Here is a 22931-nt window from a genome sequence, read left to right on the forward strand (position 1 = left end):
CAACCTTTCTCAGCTGGTGGACCGGAGGGCAAGGGAGGGGCAAGCATTTTACGCGGGCTGCACTAGTGCCCGCGTGCGGCAAATGGGGCAGTGCTAGTGCCCGCATGACACTCACTAGCCCTGCCCCATTTTCGCTGCACAGTGCCCTGTTTTTGCCATGTGGTGCCCCATTTTTATTGTGGCACTAGCCCGAGTGGGGGTGAGTGCGTGCACACACGTATGTGCACCGGGCAGCCTGCCCCGTGGCTCAGTGGCCAGCAGGCCATGGTCCAGTAGTGGAGTTGTGGACCCCTGATGTATCTTCATCCTAGCAAGAGGACGCTTCATAGTGAGCAACACTACCTGTTGAATCAAGTTTGTACCCTAACCAAACGTTGCTCAGCCTTTGGAGGCAGGAAGGGCATCAACCTGACCACCTGTCAACGCTGCAAATATTGTATATTCTTGCTTTTGACAATATGCAGAATTGTCTGGTAAATATGGGGTTAAATAAAGAGCAGAAGGGACCTTGGGGGTAAAGCCCGGGAAACAAAGAGGAAGAAAACCTTTGACCTTCACACTAATTGGATAGTGTGAGATATGAGGGCTAATTTAGGGAGGGAACATGTTGATAATTTAACTGCTCAGAGGAAGAGAACTTAGATCCTAGCATCCCTCCATTGTGCCTGTGCCGACATTTTGTAACAATAAAAGACTTTTAGGAAAATAAATGCCTGGAAGTTCTTTGGAATGTTTCATTAGTCGGAACCACATCACCACCCCTGAAAAACAGAAACAGAGAGAAGACTTACAAAAAAAGATGCTTACCTGGCTTTGGGATGTGTTAGTCACACCCCATACTGTCGTGACCACCGATAGGGAGCCTGGTGGCTGGTTACTGTTTTGTTGCCAAGGAACAGAGTCATAAGGAAATGATCCATCACTATAATAAAATAAGAGAGAGAGAAGGGGGGGAAAGGGGGAGAGACACACGTGGTAGATCAAGTCACACTTTTAATACTTTTACATAAATGACTGCCAGGGCTGGGGAGAAGAGACTTCTTTTCATTTCTGAAAGGGTTTCCCTTCTAAGCTAACACGGTGGACTTTCCTGACAGAGATGGAAACCTTGAAGGAGATCCTCGTTCCTCTCGGGCTGTGGAGAGCAGGGATTGTTTTTGGAGCCAGGGAGAGAAGAAATGCATGGGGTTGAAGAGGGAGCACAATACGTGGATGACAATGAGGACAAAAAGCAAAGGGGAATGAAACCAGGTGAGGGGTAAATGTTGGGGGGCCAACGTCACGTCCAAGTAGCGCCTGGCACAGCACGTTTTGGATGCAGGTACCTAATAGAATATGTGTATGCCTTGGGATTCGGGCTTTTCCCCCACTGCGTTTGCTCGTCAGAAGAAGTCAGCTGGGAAAGTTACAAAAAGGGATCGCACGAACCCGGGGCAGCACAACTGTCCTAAGTACATGCCAGTTGCCAAGCACTTGAATTTTGATCAGGTGACCAAGTTGCAACGGCTGTTTAAGGGTGAAAACTGGTCCTAAGTCACTTTTTTTCAGTGTAGTTGAAACAGTCACTAAGTGAACGATTATAATTCAGGGACCACCCGTGTTTCTTGCCATCTGAGCTTTGCTGTAACCCTTCATGGCCAACGCTTTCTATCCTGGCTCAAAGCAATCCTTGGATCGAACAAAAATCAGAGAGCCATTTATAACGAGACTCCGGTCCCATCAGGAGCAAACCAAACACGGTATGTGTGAACTGGGTTTCTGCATGAAAGCTACTGGGGCAGGGTGGCTAAGACTCGGCTTTGTCTTGCAAAGCCTTGATGGAAATTTCATCTTGATTTACTTCTTTCTCTGCGTCCCGCTTTCTCTCCTTTCTCCCCTCGTTTCAATCCGGAAATAACAATCCTGAGGATGGCCATGGGCTCACCCAATACTAATATGAGCGGGTTAAGGTGCCAGGATAGAAAATGGGAGACGGCGAGTTCTAGTCCCGCCTTAGGCAGTGAAAGCTGGTTGGGTGACTTTGGGCCAATCACCAAGAAGTTGTGGGTTCTAGTTCTGCCTTAAGCCTGAATGCCAGCCTGACAACTTTGGGCCAATCGCTCTCTCTTTCTCGACTCACCTCACCTCACCAGTTGGTGCTTGTGGATAATAAAAGAAGGAATCTTGTATGTGTTTGCTGCCGTGGGTTATTTGTAAAAAATAATAAAAAAATTGAGATACAAATATATAAAATAAAACAAAATAATACAAAGGATAGGCTTGGAACGTTTTTTTTTTTTAAAAATGACACAAATGTAAATGACTGTATGATTGAAATCCTGAGTTGAAAATGATGTATTTTCTGTCACAGCTAATGAGGATTGTCTCTCTTTCTAGAAATTATATTCGCTGATCGGATTTAGAGGGGGGGTGTCTTATTACAAATTTCCTTTTATAGATGAGTCAAGGTTGGCAGACTAAGACAGAAACTGTATGCCTCCCTCTAAGTATCCATGGTCTTCCCTATCCTAGGACTGAATATGGTAGAAATCAGGATTAATTCATCCAACCACCGATAGTGATGACATTTATGTACACAGGTGTACGAGAACAAGCGACTAAATTTCATTTTAACGTGTGCCAATGTGCCCACATTAAAAAAAAAATACAATAAAGGCTATCTTATCTTATTTCAAATTCACTACAGTAGTCTTCCTGCTCTCCTAAGATTCTCCTCAGGCACGTATTTTAACCTTCTACCGATAGTCCTCAACTTACGGCAACAGCTGAGCCCAAAAATTTCAGTTTAACGTTGGTCGAGCAAGTTTTGCCTCATTTTATTTCCATGGTTATTAAGTGAATCACTGCAGATATTAAGTTAGGGACATGGTTTCTCTGGTTTCTCCATTGATTTGGCTTGTCAGAGGTTGCAAAAGGGGATCACGTGACTCCCCGGGGGAGACCGCAACCGTCATAAATACGAGTCCATTGCCCAGCATCCGAATTTTGATCATGTGTGACCATGCGGGTGCTGCAACGGTCGTAGGTGTGAAAAAATGGTCCTAACTTGCTTTTTTTCAGTGCTGTTGTAACTTCAAACGGACGCTAAACGAATTGCCGTAAATCGAGGACTACCTATGTGTGCCTAATTCATGCCCGCAAGAACAAATGTGCACCAAAACAGATTACTTCCTCTTGGTTGTCATCTCCCTCTTATATCTGTTTGATCTGCATAAGGGACAAGCACGCCTCTAACACCTTTGGACGAGAAGACGTGGAAAAGCGAAGCGACTGACATGCGAGTACGAAATTTGGGGAACGCTAATATTTATAGACTTGAATAGCTTCTCAGGTTGGATATAAACACAGCATTAAATAATAATAATAATAAAAAGCTAGGGCTGCAGCTCCTGTTGGGCTGAATTATCTGATTTGCTCAATGTTGTTGCTATGATCCCAAAGGTGCTTTTTTTTTTTTCAGGAGGCAACTGGACTTTTTCGTTTTTCCTTTCAAGACGTTTCGCTTCTCATCCAAGAAGCTTCTTCAGCTCCGACTGGATGGTGGAGAAATGGGAGGATTTATACTCCTTGCAGACAGCTGGTCATTTGCATTCTTTTAGAGAGTCATTGAGGCCACCTGGAGGTTTATTTGGATGTCATTGAGGCCACCTGGATAAACTTCCAGGTGGCCTCAATGACTCTCTAAAACAGTGGTTCTCAACCTTTTTAATGCCGCAACCCCCCCCCAACCGGTCGTAAGTGGAGGACTACTCAACCGGTCGTAAGTCGAGGACTACTCAACTGGGCAGCACCATTTGCAGAATGGGACTCTTGGCAGGCTCAGCAGGGCAGAGACAGCCTGGACAATTCCTATTGGCTTCTGAAAGCCAATAGAATTAGACTCTATTCAAGCGAGTCTATTCTATTGGCTTTCAAAAGCCAATAGAATAAAAGGGAGTAGCACAGCTAAGGAAAAGTGGGGAAAAAATGGTGGACTGCATTGTTTGGTGACCCCCGTGAAATGGTCGTTCGACCCCAAATGGGGTCCCGACCCACAGGTTGCTAACCGCTGCTCTAAAAGAATGCAAATGCCCAGCGGTCTGCAAGGAGCATAAATCCTTCCCTTCCCCACCATCCAGTCTAGAGCTGAAGAAGATTCTTGAGGGGGTTGGACTAGAAGACCTCCAAGGTCCCTTCCAACTCTATTATTATTATTATGAGAAGCGAAATGTCTTCAAAGAAAAACAAGAAAGTCCAGTTGCCTCGTGAAAAAGCACCTTTGGGATAACTATGACCTAGATGGCTGGAGAATCTCCATGGACATTTGTTGCTAGGACCGCTGATGCTGGAGAATGAAAAGTGCCCATTTCGCTGGCACAAAAGGAAATATTTGTGCTCACATGCAACACTGAAGGACAGGAAGTGGATGTGTCCATGATGATTAAAAGCCGATCATGCAGCTCCCATGGTTTGCTAGGGGTGCAAGTCCAAAGGGTCAAGATTGAATTGGTGCAACTCTCCTTATTGGGTGAAAATGAGTGATGCAAAGGAACAGAGAAAGGAAGAACACATATGGCAGAACTGAATGGGTCTGAGATATTTCCTTAATGATGATTCACGGTTAAGAATCTTTATGCTGAGGGCCACCCTTTAGCATAGGTGTACCCCACCCTTAAAGAGTAACAGATGTCATAGTTATGAAGGAAAGAAAACTTCATTATAAAATATAAAGACTTTCTACAAGCAATGCAAAGAAAGGAAAGTTGTCTAGATACAAGAAAAAAAAAAGGCTCCACTTAAGATGGTTTCAGACGGCGGCTTTAGATAGCTAAAATACACTAACATGCTATGGACCAAATAGCAGCTGTAATATTTACTTTGTTATTGAGAGATTGATTTAAAAAAAAAAGGAGAATAGGAAGAAGGGAGAAAATATCAGAAAGTGGAACCCTATCTTGGGTCATTTATACATAAGAAATGACTCATTTCAAATCTGATAGAATTAGATCTTATGAGGGTGTAGCCATTGTAAAGACTAAAACCTGCACATATTAATACCGTACTCTTTTATCTGCTATTAAAATCTCATTTCTGTAAGTTCTTGGAGAACCTGGTGGGATTTATTGAAAGAAAAAAAAAAGGGGGGGGAAAGTTCAGTCAAAATGCAACCAATTTTCAACTCTTGATCTGGTTTGAAATTGAAGAAAACGAAACGAAACAAAACAAAAAAACCCAATTAACAGGGCCCTCAGCCTGCCAAAGTTTTAAAAAATCATGTGCTAGAATAGATAGTGGTAGCTTGTTCTCAGATTCACAAGAGGAAGTTGACCTATATACTTTCTTAAAACAGGTTAGGAAGCTCCAGAATGTAGACATCTAAAGTTGGACTGACTTCAATGGACAAGGTTGAAAAATCTATTTTCGCTCTGAAGAGGCTCCTGTTTGTAACGTTAATGTGTAAATAAGAGTACATCATCTCATCAGAGAATTACCAAAAAAAAAAAAAAGAAAGAAAGAAAGAAAAGAGGGATGAAGTTCAAATGTAGCTTCCACTGTGGGGTCCTGGGACAAAAAATGGGCTAGAAATTCTAGTTGTCCATTCGTTTCATCCTGTCCTCTGCAACACCCTTATTTTTTATTTTTTTTTTTTTGCAAATGTTTCCTACTCCTCTTGGTGCGTTTCATTTTGCCACTCCTCTTGACCTGCCATGGGGTTGTCCACAACATTTCCCACCGTGATTGAAGAGAAGAAGCAAATGAACCATTTGCAAATGTCCCCAAACTAACATTAGGCAGTGAAGTAATCAAATATTTGTGTCCCAGGATCAATTGTTGCAGTATCCAATCTAGGTTGGTCACTGGGACCAGAGGTTTCAGTCTTATGAGCATTCGGACCTGTGTTGGGAGTCACTAAGCTACTAAGATTGTTGGCCGAGCAGATCCAAAAACAGCCAGGGAAATGACTGAAGCCTGGGAAACGGGCCCCCTGTCAATCCACAGGAGTGCTTCTGTGCCACCAGCTTATCCGGTACTTAGGAGCCAGAGGACTTGGCAGCACAAGGAAACAATAGCCAACACCTTAATAGCTGGCCGTCAGCACCCCAATTTCCAACTGATCGGCCACATACAACCAGGCACCACACGAATACTATGGGTAGACTAGCCCAAAGCACACATTCTGGTGAGACAGACGCTCCCACATGGAAAGCAATAAACCTCTGGTCCCGGTAACTGACCCAGATTGGATCCTGCAAGCATCAAATAATTTAGCTTCATTGCAGTGTAAAAAAAAAAAAAAGCATCTTCCAGGGACTGTCAGCAGGGGTCTGCAACAAACCATGATGATGTAATAATGTAATAATGATGACACAAGTATAATAATGAATTCGCTCAAGGATAACATAGTGGTCTAAAGCAAGAGTGGGGTTGTAACACACGAGTGTGATATCATCACACCTGGGTCATAATCTACGCTCTTTGTCTTCCCCAAGGGATGCTGAGGACTCCCATAAGTCCTTAGGATGATGTCTCTCTCTTTTTTTTATTTCAGATGTTAGAAAAAACAAAACTTGGCCAGTGTTAAATACGATGCACCTTGGTGCAGAGGTAGGGTGTGTAGTTGTTATAATCTGTCTCAGGCAGAAAAATCATAATCAGATGCAGCTCTTCCTACCCTGGAACAGGAGGAAAGTAATTGGAGGGCTAAAGAACAAATATATTCCTGACTGGCTTGATACAGATAGGGAAACCTTGACTAGAGGGAAGGGGTCCATCTTGCCATGTGAACTCTCCCTTTCTGTGGCTAGTCCACGAAAAGAATGAGAGTCTTTTACAGCCTATTTCAGAGCCTGGCTCTTTAGCTGTAGAGACTCACGCTTTCAGCTCTGGAGGTCCCCGTTTCAATCTCTGGGGTCTGTCAAGGTGGCAGCCGTCACAAATGCACCTAAGAATCAGAAGGGAAAGTGTAGATCCAGAATAAAAAATTGAAATCCCTAACAATGCACATTGTCTTGCATTTGGCATCTGGCTCTCCACAAATATCCGGAGACTAATGTGCCTCCCACATCATACATATACATACCAAGTGGCCTTTCCTGTCACAATGCCCAGTTTGCCTGGCTGATTGATGCCCTTCTTCATCCCGTTTGCCAACCGGAGAAGCACAATCTCATGTCATGGCCATCTTGTTAGGAACTCATCCAATACGAAAAGAATCCCATCTCCTCATCATCACAAAGCTGAACACATTGCCAGCTTGTACAACCCAACAGACCCTCCGGGCCATCTAGAATTCTACAATGGGCTGAGGGAGACGGGTCTATGACAATTGGGCACGGCCAACTCACCATGGCCAAGTGGGTGCAGGGCAACTCACTGTGGAGCAAGAGTTACCCTAATGTCGGAGAAATGGTAGAGCAGAATTATTAGAGAAAGGATGCAAAAGGAGGGACACAAATGAAATGTGAGTGACAAAAATTAAAATATTTTTTTTATTTTTTTTAAATAATTAAATTGAATTGTTAAATTTTCCCGCGGCAAGTTGCCCATGGCGAGTTGACCACAGCGAGCTGGCCATGGCGAGTTGACCATGGCGAGTTGGCCATAATAGTTGGGTGTGACAAGTTGGCCAAGGCCAGTTGGCCGTGTCAAGTTGGCTGTGGTGAGTTGGCCGTGACAAGTTGGCCATAGTGAATTGGCCAGTTGTCCCAAGTTGGCCATAGTGAGTTGGCCAGTTGTCCCATTCCGAAGGGAGACCTACTTGATCTATGGAATCTGTGGTTGCTGTTAAGCATGTTGGGATTTCCATTCTCAAAGATGGGGGAACCATCTCTTTCCCTGAGCCAACCCTTGCCAGCAACAACCATCGATGTGTGGACAATCCCCACGATCGCCCAGCTTTTTCATACACTTTGGTTCTTTGCTACGTTTTTTAGGCACTCAATAACCACAAGCATAATAAGAAAGAATCTGATAAAAGAACGCACATTTGGGTGGCATTCTGAGATTGCTTACTTAATCGAACCCCCACCGGTCAGAAATAAAGATTAAGTTGGCCACATTGTAGACCACGTGCACTGGTGCTTGAGGAAAGCATCAAACACCCCCAGTCTGTTAAAGTAATATTCACCTCACAGTGATCAGCTCTGCCTTGACAATAAATAATTTAGGGAGTTGAAGCACATAATTCAAGATGAGAGAATGAAAAGGCTTATCTATAAACAGAGAGCAAACCCCACTCCCTTCTAGCACCGATGATGTGACTGGGTAATGAAACATCTGCAAACAAAACAAAACAAAACAAAAAACTACCAAACTCAGAGAACAGAAAGGACCCTACAGTTCAACTTTGAGCTAAAGGATGCTGTTCTGTTGGAGCTTGTCGTTACTGAGCCAATCCTGGTACATTTCCTAAAAGTCCAGAGTATTGTCTGTTCCATCATTCTTGCTCAGCAGAGAAAGATATAAAGAAGATCAGACAAGAAGGTCTCCCCCTCCTTCCTTCCTTCCTTCCTTCCTTCCTTCCTTCCTTCCTTCCTTCCTTCCTTCCTTCCTTCCTTCCCTCCTCCCTCCCTCCCTTTCTCTCTGCCTCATATTACTAAAATTCACTTGTGGTCTGCTGAGGAACATTTCACTCATTGCGTTACTCAGAAGCAAAGCAGAATTTGCCAGCAAGCAACGAAGAACCAGAGATTTTTAGCAATTATCCAATGTTCATCTTGTGCCATAGAAGAGCATGGTGGATACAACACACAAGCACAACGTAAGTAGAAGCACATGGCTACCTCCACGTGGCAGAGGATTTTCAGCAGATGACTCATACCCAAGCTTTCCAGTTGTGCAAATTTCTGATCCTATTCCTTACGGCAGTGGTTCTCAACCTTTTTAATGTCGCGACCCCCAACTCGTCATAACTCGAGGACTACTCAACCGGTTGTAAGTCAAGGACTACTCAACTGGTGTAGCACCGTTTGCAGAATGGGACTTTTGGCGGGCTCAGCAGGGCAGAGACAGCCTGGACAATTCCTATTGGCTTTTGAAATTAGACTCTACTCAAGAGAGTCTATTCTATTGGCTTTCAAAAGCCAATAGAATAAAAGGGAGTAGCACAGCTAAGGAAAAGGAGAAAAAAAATGTCGGACTGCGTTGTTTGACGACCCCCATGAAATGGTCGTTCGACCCTAAATGGGGTCCCAACCCACAGGTTGAGAACCACTGCCTTACAGTAAGCATTTTGGCAGGTTGATGGGAGATTTTAAAGATGGGATTATTAGACTCATGGCACATTCTGGAACATCCCAAACCAATATGCTTATGGAAACATTAGCAGATATAAAGAACAGGTAAAATAATAAGTAGGGTTAAAACTAAATGACATTCACCCAGTATTGGGCCACCTCAACAGTGTTTTTTTTCTCACTAGCATGAGGTCTTCCCCCAAATATGTTGAAGGACATTGTATGCACCAGAGCATATGTGAGATCAATTGTTCTTCTCCACATTCACACATACCTTCTATTGGGGACCCCCATCTTTTTTAGATTATCCAAAGAGGGCGGTTCGACCTATTTTCCAAAGCACCTCGAGGCAGCACAAAGAAGCAACAGATAGAAACTAATCAAGGAGAGAACCAACCTAGAACTAAGCAGAAATTTCCTGAAAAAACAATTTATCAATGGATCAGTCTGTCTTTAGAAGTCACTGGAGGTTTTTAAGAGGAAATTGGACAACCATTTTCTAAAATGGCATAGGGTCTCCTGCTTGAGCAGGGGGCTGGACTAGAACCTTTCCAAAGCCTGTTAGTCTGTTGTTCTGTCCTTCGATCTTCCTACTCCAGCATTCAAGTATAGGGATTTTCATACAGGCCAAGCCTGACCACATGGCCGTCATATGGCTGTGCCAAATTGCCTGGTAGCTTGTCTTCCATAGTTCCAGGATGGTCTGTGGTAATTGATTGTTAACAGGTGGGTGGGTGGGTGGAAGTTTTGGGGAAGCTGTTCTTCCATCTTAGTCTCAACCTTGGAGGTTGATGGCTGCATAACAGGCATGTTTCTGTAGACCAGTGGTTCTCAACCTTTTTAATGCCGCGACCCCCAACCGGTCGTAAGTCGAGGACTACTCAGCTGGTGCAGCACCGTTTGCAGAATGGGACTTTTGGTGGGCTCAGCAGGGCAGAGACAGCCTGGACAATTCCTATTGGCTTTTGAAAGCCAACAGAATTAGACTCTATTCAAGAGAGTCTATTCTATTGGCTTTCCAAAGCCAATAGAATAAAAGGGAGTAGCACAGCTAAGGAAAAGGGGGGAAAAATGGCGGACTGCGTTGTTTGGCGACCCCCATGAAATGGTCATTCGACCCCAAATGGAGTCCCGACCCACAGGTTGAGAACCACTGCTGTAGACATTGCTTCAACCTGTTCCTTCTCACATTCTGACATTGGTGGTTTCTCCATCCTTTGCTGCTCGTTATGTTGGGAGCAACGGTCATGGGAAGGAGTCATTAAGATGCGTCACCTTCCACAGCTGCACAGCTACTGTTCCCAGGGGAGAACGTTGGTGCGGGAAGTGCTGATCCAGAGTTTTCTCCAAAATCACCTTGGATGTCAGCATTATTTGACTAGCAAGGAAAGAATGGAGGCTGCAGCATTTCCTCCTTTGCTCTGACGATCCCGAAGAACAGAGGACAGCTTCCCCTCATCTTAGGAACGGTCGCAAGAAGAAAGAATGTTCGTGTCAATGAAGACTCAATCATCCAGGCCAAAGGGGTCTAAAGGTTGAATCGTGGCCACTGAATTGAACTTTGCGAATCTGAGATGTTTCGTTGTTCTTCCAAGCAACTTCAACAGTCAGAACAAAATTAGTTAGGCAGAGTCGGCGAGTCGTTGGAATGTGCCAACTCTTTGCCAAACCAACTTCAGGGGTTTCTCCCCAGAATGGCTTGCAATATGTCAATGAAGGCTCAAATCATCCAGACCAAAGGAGTCTAAAGATTGAATCATGGCCACTGGCCCAAACTTTGTGAGACATTTTGCTGCTCACCCAAGCATCGGACCAAGTAAAAATTAGTTAGGCAGAAAACCAAGGAGTCGTTGGAATGTATCAATTCTTGCCACACCCACTTTAGGGGGCTTCACCTCAAAATGCATTGCAATATGTCAATCATTGTGACTGGGCAAGTGACATTAAGGCAATGCTACAAAGAACCGGACTTGTCTTGGAAAACTGTCCAAGAGCTGCACAATGATGGACAAACACTGAAAGAACCACAATGGAGGATTGGATCGAGGACAGAATTTGAAGATATGGCAAAACTGACCCGTTTGATCCAAGATAAAACCACAAGTGCTTTTATAAAAGATGGGGAAACTCTCATAGCCAGAATGAGACTATTAAACAAACAGCTCCAAAGCTTGATAGAAAGATCATACTGTCTGGTAATGCTTCAGCTATTTGAATCTGCTATTCTTCCTTAGGATCCATAAGTCTCTCTACTCACCAATCTACCGGTTTCCATGCTGGACTATTTATTACACAAAGAACAAAGTGGGCACCTCGAAGAATAACCATATTGTGTTGTGGCAAAGACATTTAGCCTTTTCTGATGAAATGGACGTTATTTAAAGCATGGAAACGGGGGAGACTGCCTTATTTGAGCCTGCAACAAATAAGGAGAGGCTCATAGAATAAACATTTTTGCATTGCAAATAAATGCCATTCATAATGTTATTATTCCTGTTGAAAAGTACCAGAGTAATTAAGACGCCTAATTACGCCTTGAGGACAGCAAGCATGTTTGGAGTGCAAAGGTCTGATGAAGTTTGTAATTGCACTAATAAACTCAACCGTACTCACGGTCAGCGCGGGGGACAAAGAATAACAGGATAAAACCGTGGCAGACCAGGAAGAGAATTAATGTTGCAACCCCAATCCAGAGTTTCGAAAACAGTTTTTTCCCATGTGAGAATTATAATTATAATGCTAATAAAAAAAAACAACCTTTCCTCTCACTTGTCTACATTGCTACTTCAGTGATTGCAAGGCCAAATTGGTTATTAAGATATTTGGACCAAATAACTGACATCAATAACCTTATGGTGCTTAACCGGTTTTAATCTCATAAGATAGTGGATTTTGTGCTTACAAAACGGCCGGATTAATTCTTTTTTTTTTTCCACTGAAATGCATGGCAATAAGCAGGAGACCCTTTACCAGGGGTAAGCAACCTTGGCTCTTTTATGATTCGTGGACTTCAACTGGAATTCTGGGAGTTGAAGTCCACGAGTCATAAAAGAGCCAAGGTTGCTTACCCCTGCCCTATACTTTGTCAGACAAATGGCTTTCCAATCTCTTCTTGCAGTACCTTCAGCGTTGGAGGACCCACAACTTCTGGAGGGCAAGTTATTCCACCGATTAATTGCTCGGTCAGGAAACTTCTCCTTAGGTCTAGGTTGCTTCTCTCCTTGACTAGTTTCCTATTCGCTTTGAGTTTTAGTCCCAAACTCAGGGAAGCGTTTCAAGATCACACAAAATTACACTCCTAATTTTTTTTCTTCTTCTTCAGACGGAATCCAACCTCTGCTTTACAAGGCGAAATGTGTTTCAGGGCATGCTGTTAACTGGATTCTCCTAGGAACAAATGTGTTCAGAGGAGACTCATCGCATTGCGATGCCATGCTATAACTCCCGATGTAAGGGCAGGCATTCTGACATCCCGATTTGTCATGGTTTTGGAGTAATCTTGATTTGTTACAGACCTCTGCACACGAGGGCAGCTGTTTCTCCTTTTGTGCTGGCTACCAGCTGCGTGATCAGGACTAACACAAGAGCTGATCCACTGAAGTGATTCTTCGAAGAGATTTCTTCCAGCTAGGCCTTCATGTATTCTAGGAAGCTTCAGAAAGTGGATCTGCTATCTTCTCAGAATTTTTTTTTTTCATTTCCCAGTAATGGGATGCTGGTACACACAGGAGGAGCCTCTCTATCTGAAAGCCTACAGCTCTGAGATGTTTGGACCAAACATCAGAACTCCTTATGTGCCGAAGCATTCATAACAAGGCTCTGGGGAGAGAGGCACACTTAGTTGTGTAATAGCTGTGCAATGTGTTCAACACAGTGAAAGTAAGGCGATGAAGAAGGCTGGAGACAAACCAGGAAAAGTCAAAGGGATAAATTAAAGTCTGAGGGGCCGTTTAGGAGAAAGCGACACGAGAATTTGTGGAGAATGTTAGGCAGGGAGCAGGAAACAACAGTGTCAGCAGTTATTCTCCGTATGAAAATTTTGTCTAAGAGTTGTATTCCTTGTCATTTGAATCAGGAAGTAGCGTGCTAAAGGGGATCCCGAAAAGTGAAGTCAAGTGAAGTCAACTAATTCATCTGGTCCCATTGCACTCATGTCAGAAACACTTGAGGTCCTTTCAGGTTGAATGGATTAGCTGGTGACATCCCCGTTGCGTGGGGAAGACCCAGTTGGGGGCTCCTTTTAGGTCCCTGGCAGGAGCTGGAGCAAAGGACAGGAGCTCACTCCATCCCATAGCAGCACTTGAGTCCTGAGTGTGGGCTTGCTAACCACCAACCCAGTCTCTTAACCATGTAAGCTACTTTACGCATCTGATTATGATCCAGTTTAACTCCATCCCACCAAATGAGTTTAGCTGTGGGAACATATAATCCCAGTCAAGCTTATCATCTACCATTATCTATCTATCTATCTATCTATCTATCTATCTATCTATCTATCTATCTGTCTGTCTGTCTGTCTGTCTGTCTGTCTGTCTGTCTGTCTGTCTGTCTGTCTGTCTGTCTGTCTGTCTATCATCTCTCTCTCTCTCTACCTACATATCTAGTTGGATAGACTATCTATCTATCTATCTATCTATCTATCTATCTATCTATCTATCTATCTATCTATCTATCTATCTATCTATCTATCTCTCTCTCTCCCTACCTACCTACCTACCTACCTACATATCTAGTTAGATAGACTATCTATCTATCTATCTATCTATCTATCTATCTATCTATCTATCTATCTATCTATCTATCTATCTATCTATCTATCTCTCCCTACCTACCTACCTACATATCTAGTTGGATAGACTACCTATCTATCTACCTACCTACCTACCTATCTCTGAAAAGTCTTATTCCAGACCGTATATTCAGTTATTCTTTAATTTACAACCCCCCCCAAAAAACCCTCCACACACATCATGCTAAGCAAATTGCCACAAAGCAGAGGCGGAAAAAGAGAACAATAGTTACTGAGAAGGTTTCCAGCATTTAAAAAACGTGGACTTATCCCCACCATCCCTAGAACTGAGGAATGAAACCATTCTTCCTTAATATCTCTCCCCACGGATTTTTAATATCTCTCCCGCCCAATTCCGGCCATTGTCCCAGCTGCAGAGACCCCTCAGTTGCATCAATAGCCTCTTTCCCGCTACGCAACCCTCTCACAATGTCAGCGTTCCACCTATAGCCTCTGGTGCAAAAATGCCGAACGGCTCACAACACTCTGCCCGCTCACCAGAAATTTAATTTTTACTGCCTCTCATTGCACCAGCCAGAGTTGCATCGCCGGGGACGCACTTTAATCGATGCGCCCGCCTTTGAGAGCCCACGTTTCTCAGTTCACACCCTGTTAAGTAGCGAGGCGTTAATTTTACTGATCAGTGCAGCTAGTATTCTACAAACTTAATGGATCCTTCAATCATGATAAGGATAATTATTATTATTTTTTCTTAAAAAAAAAAAAAAAACCAAAACACCCATCCGGCATTTTATCCTTGCCTGTTGCCTTGGTAATCCCCCCCCCAAAAAAAACCAACAAACAAAAAAAAAAACAGCAGGAAACTCACTGATTATCGGTGAACGGCAATTGCATTGTTCACACACACACACACACACACACACACACACACACACAGGCACACACGCAGCTATGTTAATGTGAGATAATGGCAGGCAGAGAAAGTCTTTTGTTCCCAGCTTTGCTGTTTATTCATAATGCCTGGAGGTCAGCGGGATCCCTTTAAACATCCAGAAAAGAAGCTGGGTGGGTGGGTGGGAGAGAAGAAACAGATTCCACATCTCGATTGATTCTTTCTCTCTCTCTCTCTCTCTCTCTCTCTCTCTCTCTCTCTCTCTCTCTCTCACACACACACACACACACCCCCCTCCAAAACAAGAAAGGAAAGGTTTCCGCACAGGCTAATCAGAATACAAATTGCAGGCATGAATGAAATATTTGATAGACCTGCCTTTCTTGCTGGTTGTGGGGGAGCTGCTTAATCTGCATGCCTGCTGAGTAGCAGAAAAGACTTTCCCTTAAAAAGACAGATTGGCAGAAGCATACACACACATATATATATATATGTATGTATGTATGTGTGTGTATATATATATATATATATATATATATATATATATATATATATATATATATAGGTTTTTGCTAACAAAGAATAAAGAGAGAATGGTATAGCTATTTCGGGTTCCTTTAACCCTCATCAGCCAAACTTACTCTTCTGAGATTCGAACCTGGGCTAAAAAAAAAAAAAAAAATGTAAAAATGATGTCGCAGTTAGTGACTGCTGCTTGTGGATGGCTCTAGATTGAGCTGATACAGGCAAAAGAAAAGAAAAGAAAGAAGATTTCTTTCTCCCATATCTGGGCTGACAGGGTGTTCATTCAAGGTAAATTTATATATATATATATATATATATTCCCTACCTCCATAACTCGATTTTTGAGGATAAATTACTCTTTTTTTAAAAAAAAAAAAAAATCTTCTCTGCAGCTCAGCTATATAAATATGGATAGATGGCTCACGTTTGGGAGCACACACACACACACACACACACACACACAAAACCCCTCACAATGATTACTATGTATTATTTGCATCTGTGATACGCCTCTCTCTTCCCATTTGATATTTTCCCCGGAATACAGATAGTCCTTGACTTACAACTCTTTCTTTAGTGACCGCTCAAAGTTATGACGGCACTGGAAAAAAGTGACTTACAAACGATTTTCACATTGGTTGCCATTGGTTGCATGAATCAAAGTTTGGCGCTGGGCGACTGGCAGATATATATTTATGAGAGTGGTCCCAGTCGGCTTCTGGCAAGCCCAGTCAATGGAGGGAAGCCAGATTCACCCTTATTGACTGCATGATCCACTTAACATGGGCAGGGCATAAAATGGGTCAAAATTCACTTAGCAACTGCCCTTGCATAGCTTTGGAATTTGTGGGCTCAACTGAGGTTGTAAGTCAGGGACTAGTTGTAGCTTGCCACAAAACTATGAGGCTAGAATAGAATAAAGTAGAGGAGAGTAGAATTAGAAAGAATAGAATAGGAATAGAACAGAACAGAATAGAACAGAATTAGAAAGAATAGAATAGAATAGAATGCAGAATAGAATAAAATAGAATAGAACAGAATTAGAATAGAATTAGAAAGAGTAGAACAGAGTAGAGTAGAATAGAATTAGAAAGAATAGAATAGAATTAGAAAGAATAGAATAGAATAGAATAGAATTAGAAAGAATAGAATAGAATAGAATAGAATAGAATTAGAAAGAATAGAATAGAATAGAATTAGAAAGAATAGAATTAGAAAGAATAGAATAGAATTAGAAAGAATAGAATTAGAAAGAATAGAATAGGAATAGAACAGAATTAGAAAGAACAGAATAGAATAGAATGCAGAATAGAATAAAATAGAATGCAGAATAGAATAAAATAGAATAGAATAGAACAGAATTAGAATAGAATTAGAAAGAGTAGAACAGAGTAGAGTAGAATAGAATTAGAAAGAATAGAATAGAATTAGAAAGAATAGAATAGAATAGAATAGAATTAGAAAGAATAGAATAGAATAGAATAGAATAGAATTAGAAAGAATAGAATAGAATAGAATTAGAAAGAATAGAATAGAATTAGAAAGAATAGAATAGAATAGAATAGAATTAGAAAGAATAGAATAGAATAGAAGCTGGAAGGGATCTTGGAGGTCTTCTAGTCCAGCCCCCTGCTCAAGCAGGAGAACCTAGACCATTTCACACAAGTGACCGTCTAGACTCTTCTTAAAAATCTCCAGTGATGGAGTGCCTACGATTTCTGGTGGCAAGCTGTTCCACTGGTTAATTATCCTCACTGTGAGGAAGTTTCTCCTATGGTCTATGGTCATGGTGACTTGCTATCCCTTATTTTCCAGGGGAGGGAGGGAGGAACCTCTTTACAACTACTACTTTCCTAGTCCAGTCAACAGCTTGAATTAAGACAGACGCCCATTTCAGAGAACAGGGAGAGCTTCTTGGTGGAATAGCATCTTCTTCCCCAAAGAGAGAGACGGAGTGAAGCACACTCATGCTTGCTGTGCCTCTGAAGCTGTGTCTACTTTCGTGCAAAGGAGAATCCAAGCCTGGTTCATGAAGCCAATTGTTGTTTGCAAGACACAACCAAGGGCGGTTGCTTCATTAAAGTTCCGTCTTAGAAGGAGGGATTTATTTTATTTATTTATTTATTTATGAGACTTATATTCCGCTTCATGGAGTTGCAGGGATGACCTGCAACTCCATGAAGCCACTCAGCTGACACAAGTACGTAAGCAGTCAACTAAGTTATTTTGCTAAATTCTTCCCCAAAATACAAAAAAATGGTGCTTCGTGTTAAAATTAGCACCATCCTTCAAAGCTAGCGTACATGGTATAAGGAGACCTAATATACAAGAAGGACTAGGGGAGATGTGATAGCAGTGTTGCAATATTTGAGGGGCTGCCTCAAAGAAGAAGGAGTCAATCTATTCTCCAAGAGATCAGAAGCCATGGATGGTCAGGTTATCCGAGAGCCATCTTGCTCCAAGAAGGCTCCACACCCATTTGCACCACTCAGCTGACCCGGAGGACACAGATAATCCTCCAAGTGGCCTCAATGACCATCTAAAAGGAGGCAAATGGCCAGCTGTCTGCAAGGAGTATAAATCCTTCCATTCCTCACCATCCAGTCAGAGCTGAAGCAGCTTCTGGGATGAGAAGCAAAATGTCTTCAAAGAATAACAAGAAAGTCCAGTTGCGTCTTGAAAAAAGCACTTTGGGGAAACGATGGCGTGTTCTTAGAAAACAACTGCTGTGATGTTCAGGTCATAAATCATAAGATACCCAGAAGGCAAATGAGATTGCTCCTCTCTACATTGTCTAGCTTTGCAACGTCTTTTCTGCATTCGTTGTTTACCTCTGTTGTTGTAGTTTTAAGCTCAAAAACAGCAAGATATATTGGCCACTATTATTATGGTTGGTTGTATAGTCAGCAGACATTTATTTATTTATTTATTTATTTATGAGACTTATATACCGCTTTAAGCGCAAGCACTCTCTAAGCGGTGTACACCAGTAAGCAATGTATAATATATATTTACATTGCCCCCAACAATCTGGGTCCTCATTTTACCTACCCCGGAAGGATGGAAGGCTGAGTCAACCTTGAGCCGGTGAGATTTGAACCGCTGACCTGCTGAACACAGTCAGCTAAAGTGGCCTGCAGTACTGCACTCTAACTGCTGCGCCACCTCGGCTCATGTTTAGGCTGGATTTGGCATTTTTGCCCACCTACCAAGTCCTTCCCTTGGCATGGGCAGATTTTGTTTAATAATCTAAAGTTATTATTGCAGGTTATATGGGTGGGCAATCTATGGTTAGCTTCATAGTCTGTCAGAATCCAATTATATTTCATCTCTAGTTATCAACTATAGAAAACCCCGTTTCTGCCTTCTCTGGATTCTGTCATACAATGAAGGGAAGGGGGTGAACAAAGGGGCTTTATGGTCCTCACTTCCTTCAGTACACGTCAAAGGGACTGGATGTGAATATCACCAAAACCATAACAATGGGGCTATTACCTTTCATGTACTCCTCTCTGAAGTCTCCATCCAGCCAGCAGTAAGGAAAAGGGGACGGGAGTGTAATGCCTGAGACTGTCGCTGGAAGAAGGGGGTGATTGGATGGGGCTACTGGGGAACCCCTTAAAACCTTGAATGGGAGAGCTTGGACCCCAAGTCCTGTCTATAACGCCTGCAACCATTTTCTCTTAATAAAGGATGCCTGTTGGAAGAACTATTCCAAGAGTTCTGTCTTCTTAAGATGCAAAGTGGGGTGGGTCCTTACATAGTCTAAGACTGGTGGAAACATAATAATTCAAGTCCTAACCAAAGACCTAAGATATTATCCTTGGTTGGACAGACAGATATTTATACTGGATACTCTAGACCTGGGGTCCCCAACCTGAGGGCTGTGTCCAGTACTGGGCCGAGGCTCTCGGCTCCGGGCTACGGGAATGGCTGGTGGGAATGGTCTAGACCAGATTTGAGTGGTGTGATGGACTAGTGGTGAAGACATTCGCCTCACACTTGGAAGGTTGAGAGTTCAATCCTAACTACCAGTGGATATTTCTCTGCTAGGGTGCAAAGAAAAAAAATAATCTGTTATTCTATTCTATGCATATTATAACGAGGCCCGGTGGTTCAGTGGCTTAAGGATGTAGGAGATGATTTCAGCTCCGGTGGTTTGAGCCCTACTCTGTGGGTTGGGGTGAGCTCCCATCACTTGCCTCAGCTGCTGCCCACCTTGCAGTTTGAAAGCATGTTCTATGCGAGTAGATAAAATAGATACAACTTCAGTGGGGAGACGAGCTGGCGCTCTATGTAGGCAGTCAGATTCTGGATTGATGCTGAATCTTCCTGGTTGTGGTGCCTGCTTGTGAGGCAGCTCCGGGAAGGGGGGGGGGCTTGGTGACACTCCAGAAAGAGCCACTCATCTTTGGTGCAAAGCCAGCTTGCTCACCTGTGGCACACCTTGGGAAGGGCACAGGCGTTTTCTCTAATAGGGCTGGTACCTTGACAAGCCAAAATACTACCTTGCAATAGCATTGTGGTCTCCTGGCTACCGTAACAATGCCATATGCTAACAACAACAACAACAACAACAATAACAACTCAGATGCTACCTGAAAGCTCTTAGGTTCTTGGTTAGGACTTGAATGGTGACCTGGCCATCGAAACTGCACGATGATGGACAAAACGTCTAATAGTGATACCCATTGTCATCAGGGCACTGGGAACTATGTCCAAAAACTTTGCAAAATACATCAAGAAACTGCAGCTTCCTGCAATAACTCCAGCAATGTTACAAAAAACTGTACTACTTGGAACATCTTACATTTTAAGGAGGTACCTGGTTGACACCGAGGATGCTGGTAGCAACCCGTGTCAACCATCAGCGCCAGCCAACTTGAATGCTCAGTTGACTGAGGTTCATGTCTAATGAATAAAAGATAATAATAATAATAATAATAATAATAATTATTATTATTATTATTATTATTATTATTACTCAGACGCTACCTTAAAGCTCTTAGGTCCTTGGTTAGGACTTGAATTGTTAGGTTTTTACCAGTCCCAGACTGTGAACCCAATTGAAGATTAAATCTATAATAACAATAATAAGTCAGCGACATGAAAACTGTGGCAGCGGGGACTCATTTCTCACTGACACAACAACACAGGGATTTCACTCAAGCATCCGAAAACACAAAGCTCGCTCTAGCTCTCTTCCGGGAACGTGTACACCTTATAGCGGCAAATCTAAAAAAAAGAACACTTTCTTGATGGAACCGATTTTGCACATGTCGTTTCAGGGGGAACTACGTTGCCTGGGACTCACCTGTGTGAAAGGGAAGGTTTCATGGAGTTCATGGGTGCCTGCATGGGCAGCTTCCCCGGAGGGTCGTTTTGCCGGCTTTTCTGGTGGCGTAGCAACAGGAGTCTTCCGAGTTCTTCACACCACGATGAAAGCAGTGCTGGAGGAAGGAAGGGAGAAAAGAGAGAGAGAGAGAGAGATAAGAAGAAAATATACAGTAGCTTGCGGGACAGGCACCTGAGCAAGGGAACTGGTTATATTGGACAATCCTAATTTCATTCCTGCAAATCCGTGAAGAGCTTCTGTGTTTGCACCCCCTGGTCCCTCACATAGAAACCGCTGGGCAAAATTCTTCTCTTCCACCAGCAACCACAGGTAGGGAGGGCCATAAGCACATTCCCTCCAACTGATCATCAGGATGGGGCAAAGAAATCAGGGCTCCCCCTCCATTTTTTAAAATAAAGTTGTGTCCTTCTGTATGGTAATCAAAGGAAGGAAGGAAGGAAGGAAGGAAGGAGGGGAGGGAGGGAGGAAGGAAGGGAGGAAGAGAGAAAGGGAGGAAAGAAAGGGAGGAGGGAGGGAGAAATGAAGGAAGGGAGAAAGAGAGGGAGGGAGGGAGAAAAGGAAGAAAGGAGAAAGGGCGGACAGAGGGAGGAGCCTAGTTTTTTACCCCAGCGCTGGAATGTCCATTAATCATCTAAGGACAGAGCATATCATACATACAAAACTAATTACAGTGGCAAATGAACTTTGATGATAAGTCAATACCTACAAACGTAAATAGCCAGGTATGCAAAAAATGCAATGGGAGCTGAAGCCACTTCTGATTTCCTGTAGGCTTCCCCATTGACTTTGCTTGGGGGAAGCCGGCAGGGAGCATCGGAAATCAGGATCACGTGGCTATCGGGGTGCTGCAACGGTCCCAAACATTGCGAATAAAACTGACCTGAACACCATGGGTGTTACAATTCCACAAGAGTAAGTGGCTTTAGATTTATTAATTTTTTTACGCCTGCTTTTATGCCTTCTCACTGAAAAAAAGTAACTGAGGACCATTTTTCACACTTAGGGCTCTTGCTGCATCCCACTGGTTACCTGATTTATATTTGGATGCTTGACAACTGATTAACATTTATGACGGTCGCAGTCTCACGTGAACCCCTTTTGCAACCTTTTGTAACTCTTATACTACATTGTGTTATAAGCCGAGAGTTCAGATCTGAATGTTTCTCTGTTGGCCAAGGAATCCGAGAAGAACCTTTTGATCAAACAGGGCTCCACTTTTACCCACCCAGCCCCGAGAACATGAGTAAGTGGCCAGCAACAAAGGCTATTCATCCTCCCTGTTTTCATTTCTTTTTTACACAGCTGGGCAGATCACAATCACCACCTAACACTGCAGGGTAGCCACGTGAATTCTGGGGGGGGGGAGAGCACTAGGAGGAGAAAAGAGAATGCAGGAAACCTTCTGGCAAATTGGAAACGCAGCCAGTGCGCGAACAATTGCCAATGCAAAGCACCTCGTCGCCAGCCAAATGCAATTAGGATGGTGTTCGATGGAAACTGTCCATCTCCACCACTGCAACCTTGATGCAGGGTGCGAGTTGCTCTTTCTACGGGCGCAGCAAATGCCTCCCCCCCCCGTCAATCAAGGTAAAAAGGCACAAACAGTTGCCCGTTTTTTTTAGGATGGATCTGCAAGGAGGCAGAATGAGAAAGCAGAATGAAAAAAGGAAGTGAGCAGGAGCAATAGCAACATCAGGTGGATACAGGTAGAGAAAGACAGCAATAGCAGTAGCAATAGCACTTAAGACTTATATACCGCTTCACGGTGCTTTACAGCCCCTCTCTAAGCGATTTGCAGAGTCAGCTTATTTGCCCCTAACAATCTGGGTCCTCGTTTTACCAACCTCGGAAGGATGGAAGGATGAGTCAACCTTGAGCCTGTCAAGATCGAACTGCTGGAAGTTGGCAGAATCAGCCTGCCATACTGCACTCTAACCCCTGCGCCACTAAGTGTGGCAAAGGCTATTTGGTTATCTCAGCAGATGAAAGGAAGAAAAGCAAACAAGCAAGGAAGGAAGGAAAGAAAGAAAAAGACAGGAAGGAAAGAAGGAAGGAAGGAAAGAAAGAAAGAAGGAAGGAAGGAAAGAGACAGGGAGGAAAAAAGCAAGGAAGGAAGGAAGAAAAGAAAGAGAGAGAGAAAGAAAGAGGAAGGAAAGAAAGAAAAAGACAGGAAGGAAGGAAGGAAGGAAGGAA

General features: G+C 43.2%; 1 protein-coding gene across 17 annotated transcripts in view; it reads right to left on the reverse strand.

Annotated features, from left to right (window-relative positions):
• ZMIZ1 (zinc finger MIZ-type containing 1) overlaps window positions 1-22931 on the reverse strand; it is a 328745-nt gene that overhangs the window by 36677 nt on the left and 269137 nt on the right. For 13 of the 17 annotated variants that reach the window (XM_039340783.1, XM_039340775.1, XM_039340773.1 and 10 more), the window contains 3 exons: window positions 20697-20832; window positions 6854-6922; window positions 808-922 (listed from right to left, as the gene is read on the reverse strand). In XM_039340783.1, the coding sequence (XP_039196717.1) occupies window positions 808-922; window positions 6854-6922; window positions 20697-20832 (320 nt within the window). The remainder of the gene's footprint in view (window positions 1-807; window positions 923-6853; window positions 6923-20696; window positions 20833-22931) is intronic. The other 4 variants (XM_039340782.1, XM_039340781.1, XM_039340772.1 and 1 more) reach the window with 1 other exon arrangement.

This window comes from Crotalus tigris, unplaced genomic scaffold, assembly GCF_016545835.1.
Source record: "Crotalus tigris isolate CLP2741 ecotype Arizona unplaced genomic scaffold, ASM1654583v1 scf7180000017753.6788120, whole genome shotgun sequence".
Taxonomy (NCBI): Eukaryota; Metazoa; Chordata; class Lepidosauria; order Squamata; family Viperidae; genus Crotalus; species Crotalus tigris.